Source organism: Pseudonaja textilis, chromosome 2, assembly GCF_049901715.1.
Source record: "Pseudonaja textilis isolate UNSWEBS1 chromosome 2, rPseTex1.2, whole genome shotgun sequence".
In the NCBI taxonomy this organism is placed as follows: domain Eukaryota; kingdom Metazoa; phylum Chordata; class Lepidosauria; order Squamata; family Elapidae; genus Pseudonaja; species Pseudonaja textilis.
Window position 1 is genome coordinate 138,467,344 of NC_141991.1, and position 4,371 is coordinate 138,471,714.

General features: G+C 41.8%; 1 protein-coding gene across 4 annotated transcripts in view; it reads left to right on the forward strand.

Annotated features, from left to right (window-relative positions):
* The window catches only part of STAT6 (signal transducer and activator of transcription 6), an 82,774-nt gene that overhangs the window by 74,431 nt on the left and 3,972 nt on the right, over positions 1 to 4,371 (forward strand). For all 4 annotated transcript variants that reach the window (XM_026713694.2, XM_087925460.1, XM_087925461.1 and 1 more), the window contains 2 exons: positions 1,016 to 1,093; positions 2,759 to 2,911. In XM_026713694.2, the coding sequence (XP_026569479.1) occupies positions 1,016 to 1,093; positions 2,759 to 2,911 (231 nt within the window). The remainder of the gene's footprint in view (positions 1 to 1,015; positions 1,094 to 2,758; positions 2,912 to 4,371) is intronic.

Below are 4,371 nucleotides of genomic sequence, written 5' to 3' on the forward strand. Positions count from 1 at the left end.
CCAAAGTACTTAGGAAGGACACCAGTGCATTGATTTGGAACTCTGTTTGATGTAGGTGGAGGAGAGAAACTTCAAAAGACATACGATTAACCACTCTCTCCTGTACTAGTTTTGAATCTCGTGGCATCATGCAAGCTACAAAATGGTGCCTTATTACGTGATAATAGTTGCATTAGGTAAAACCCACTATTCTGGTTAAGCGTGGTTAAACTCCTCACTTAGAGTGGTATGTGAAGCCAAACTCTTTCTCCCCACCAAACCTTTCTCAAAAGGCTGGTGAAGCGAGAGGAACCCATCTAGGCCAGGTTTCTCAACCTCAGCAACTTTAAATGGGTGGACTTCAAGTCCCACAATTTCCCATCCAGAATGCTGAGTTGAGAAACCCTGATCTACGCTGTCCGTGCTTAAAGGAAGAGCAAAGTAAAAATGCAGTAGATAAAGTAGGTTTTGTTTTTTTAAAAAAAGCAATGCGATGCGATCAGTACAGGTAATCCTTGACTTACAACTGTAATTGAGCCCACAATTTTGGCCCAAAGTTGTGACCGTTGTAAAATGGGTCACCATGTGACCAGACCTGATTTTACAACCTTTTTTTCTAGCAATCGTTAAGAGAGCATGGCAGTCCTTAAGGAAACACCATGGTCTTTGTTAAGCAAGCTCATCGTTCGCTGTGAGGCAGTTTTTGCCAGAAACTGGAAATAAATGGAGGCTTTCAGAAAAATGTCAAAAATCACAGTCACGTGACCACAGGCGCTGGAAATTAATGGCTGTAAATGCAGCCTAATTGCTGAGCACCCAAACTCTGGTCATGTGACTGTTGAGAGAGGCAGATGTTAGAACTTCAAAACTGGGTCATAAGTCGTTTATGAGAAGGAAGCAACTGGCTGTAAGTCAAGGATTACCAGAAGGTAAAAAGAAGTCAGTGCAGGTGTGTTGTATGCTCATTTTAACATCGATAGAATCTTGAGATTATTCTGTCCAGTGTTTGACATAGCCTTCTCTGTGTTTGCTGCAGCCCACCAGTCATGGGTCAATCATCCATCGAGACATCTGTACCCAACAACACAATGTATGAAAACTCACAGTTGCCATTGTAAGGATCCCTGCCTGAGCAGGTCCCTTTCTGTTTTGTTTGTCTCAGAAAGAATAGCAGGGAAGCAGGCAGGACACTGACTAAATGTTATACAGGGAGTGCTCACTTAACCAACACAATAGGGACCAACAACTCAATTGCCAAGCCGTGTGTTCATTAAGTGAAACTTCATGTGACCGCACCCAGACTAATGACATCAGGTTACATTGTGATTGCTAAGCGAAACACCCTTGGTTGCTAATAAGAGATCATGTGACCAAGGCTTGCATTTTTACGGCTGGCTTTTCCATTGACTTTGGAATCCAGGATGTGAAGCTTACAGATGGTGATCATGTAACCTTGGAGTACTACATTGGTCATAAGCATGTGCTGATTACAAAGCACCAGAATGGCAATCATGTAACTGTAGAAAACTGCAAGGGTCGTATGTTTGAGGATCAGTCATAAAGTTACATTTTCAGTGCTGTCATTACTTCACAGTCACTAAGCAGCAATTGTTAACCAAGGTTTATCTGAACAGAACTACTCAATCCAGCACAATGTATGTATGTATGTATGTATGTATGTATGTATATATATATATGTATATGTATATATGTGTGTGTGTGTGTGTGTGTGTGTGTGTGTATATATATATATATATATATATATATACACACACACATACATTCTTAAGTTTTCGCGGGTACTTACATGTATTTGTTCGGGTATTTTCCCACGTCATTGTAGTTGTGCTTTTAAAGTTGTAGCAACATTTCGGCAGAATCTCATCTGCCATCATCAGGCCATCATCACAATACAGAAGCCTGATGATGGCAGATGAGATTCTGCCGAAACGTTGCTACAACTTTAAAAGCACAACTACAATGACGTAGGAAAATACCCGAACAAAGCTGAATGCCATACATGCATACATACATACATACACACATACATACATATATATGAAATTTATTTTTGTAGATTTCACGGGTGCAGGTATGCAGGTCTTGGCGTGTTCAGGTCTTTTCCCGTGTAAGATTGAGAGTATCTTGGTGATGTTTCGATGAGGTCCCACTCGCCATCTTCAGGCTAGTGCTTTTGGCTTCGGCAATCAAAGCGTGATTGGAGCTGCTGTCTCTATAAATACTGGTGGGGAGGTTGGCTGTATTGTTATTTCTTGATTGGTTGATAGAGTTGATGTTTGCAGATTGGTTGGCTTTTTTTGCTCACACAAGCACGAAGCCGAAAGCACCAGCCTGAAGATGGAGAGTGGGATCTCGTCAAAACGCCGCCAAGATACTCTCAATCTTACACGGGAAAAGACCCGAACACACCAAGACCTGCATAGAATGAAATATGTATATATTAAAATGTACAATATGTAAAAATGCCCAATGTTGAAAGCATACATAAAGCCCGAGACTAATTTAAATGTAATTGGATAATTTAAAAAGCATATTTGCATATTGTCATATTAATTTAATGCAAGTTCTCTTTTTTTATTTTGGAATTGCAATATTGGGCAATCAATCCAAACTACCTAGAGAGCAAAAAAGGGTCATTTTCTATCTCAGTAGTCAATTGGCTTTGGATTTTAAGTTGATACTAGCAATGTCAGGATATCCTATTCCACTTTTCAGTCTCTAGAGCTGCATTGTGACCAACATTTCTTTCCTCTCACAGTGAATTAATTTTGGGCAATGCTTCACCTCTTGGTCCAGTGGATTCATACTCCTTATGCCCAGATGTAGAGATGCCGGACCTCTCTATGCCCACTGAGAACACCATAACATACCCTGGGAATCTTCAGCTCCATGTGATGGCAGACCCATTAAGGTGAGTGTAAATGGCATCTTGCAGGTGGAAAAGGGGAAATAAAAGCAGAGACATTTATCATGATGGGGCTTTGCAATATTGCTTTTTCTTCCTGTGGGTTTATCTGAACGCATGTCATTGTTTCCTCCAGAATCCCCAGAAATTATAGTATATAGGCAACCTTTTATCAGATTGATTACTTTAACCAACCTTTCAAAGGATGACATACTTCTAAGTTGATTGAAATGCCAAGCAAATTAGTTTAACTATCGATGTCCTGAGTTTCTGATGCGTAGATAGCCAGGAACGTGTTGCTGAGGTTAGTTATTGAGAATGAAGTAGTAGACACTGAATGGCAAGTAAAATGGGATAGCGCAATGTAGAAGTTGAGAATGATAATTGTTGGACTGATGTCTATGGAGGTTCTCAGTCATCCAGGTCAGGGTTGTCCGAAAGGTGCTTTTTTTTCAAGAGGCAACTGGACTTTCTGTTTTTTTTCTTTGAAGACATTTCGCTTCTCATCCAAAAAGCTTCTTCAGCTCTGAGTGAAGAAGAAATGAAACGCCTTCAAAGAAAAAAAACCCAGAGAAAGTCCAGTTGCCTCTTGAAAAAAGCACCTTTTGTGATGTTGGACTGATACAATTTGTTTTGGCTAGTGATAAGCCAAGGAAGCTAAGAAATGGAATGGTTGAAATGGGGTGCGAATGTTGTGGTTCACCAGCAGCCGGTGCAGACAGCGGCAGAATCAGACAGTGGGGAAGAACCAGTCAAGGAGTCTGGAGAGGACTCAGATGAGGGTCCTGTGTCCGGTGCAGAGATGGGGCTAAGACCATCTGGGAGTGTGGGGTGCTGCCTTCAGAGCCTTTGGAGTCTGGCAGCAGCAAGGCAGAGGACCCAGGGGAGCCTGTTTCCAGTGCGCATGTGCACAGAGCTGCTAGAAGGCGAGAGCAGCTGAAACAAAAGGGACGACTCGGGAGTAAGGTTGGGAGGTGATTGCCCCGCACATAAGGTATAAAAGTCAGGCCAAGATGATGAAACCTTTGCAGGAAGGAAAGTAGTTCGATCAGTTCAGAGTCATCCTTGAAGCTCTTTGTACTTTGGTTGGGGGTTTTTTTTGTACTTTGGTTGGTTTCTTTTCTAGTCATTTGATACTTTTGCAGCGCTTCACAGAACTGAAAGGTGTGTGCTTATCTTGGGGGACTGTTTGAGATTAATTCCGGCTGGGAATGAAAACAATTCCCAGCGTTGCAATAAAATAAGTTTTGCTTTTAAAATAAGCTTGTGCGTGATTACTGGGTCAGAACAGTGTAGCTGGATTCAAACAGGCAAGTTCTTGGCCAGAAGCCAAGAAATTGGGGAGGGGAAATATAATGGGATGATGGCATGATCCTGCCTGTTGATTGTGAGGTGCGTCATGAGAACTAATTACTCAAATCTGCTTGCTCACTGCCTGTTTTTTTTCCTCTCTCCCCACCCCCCAG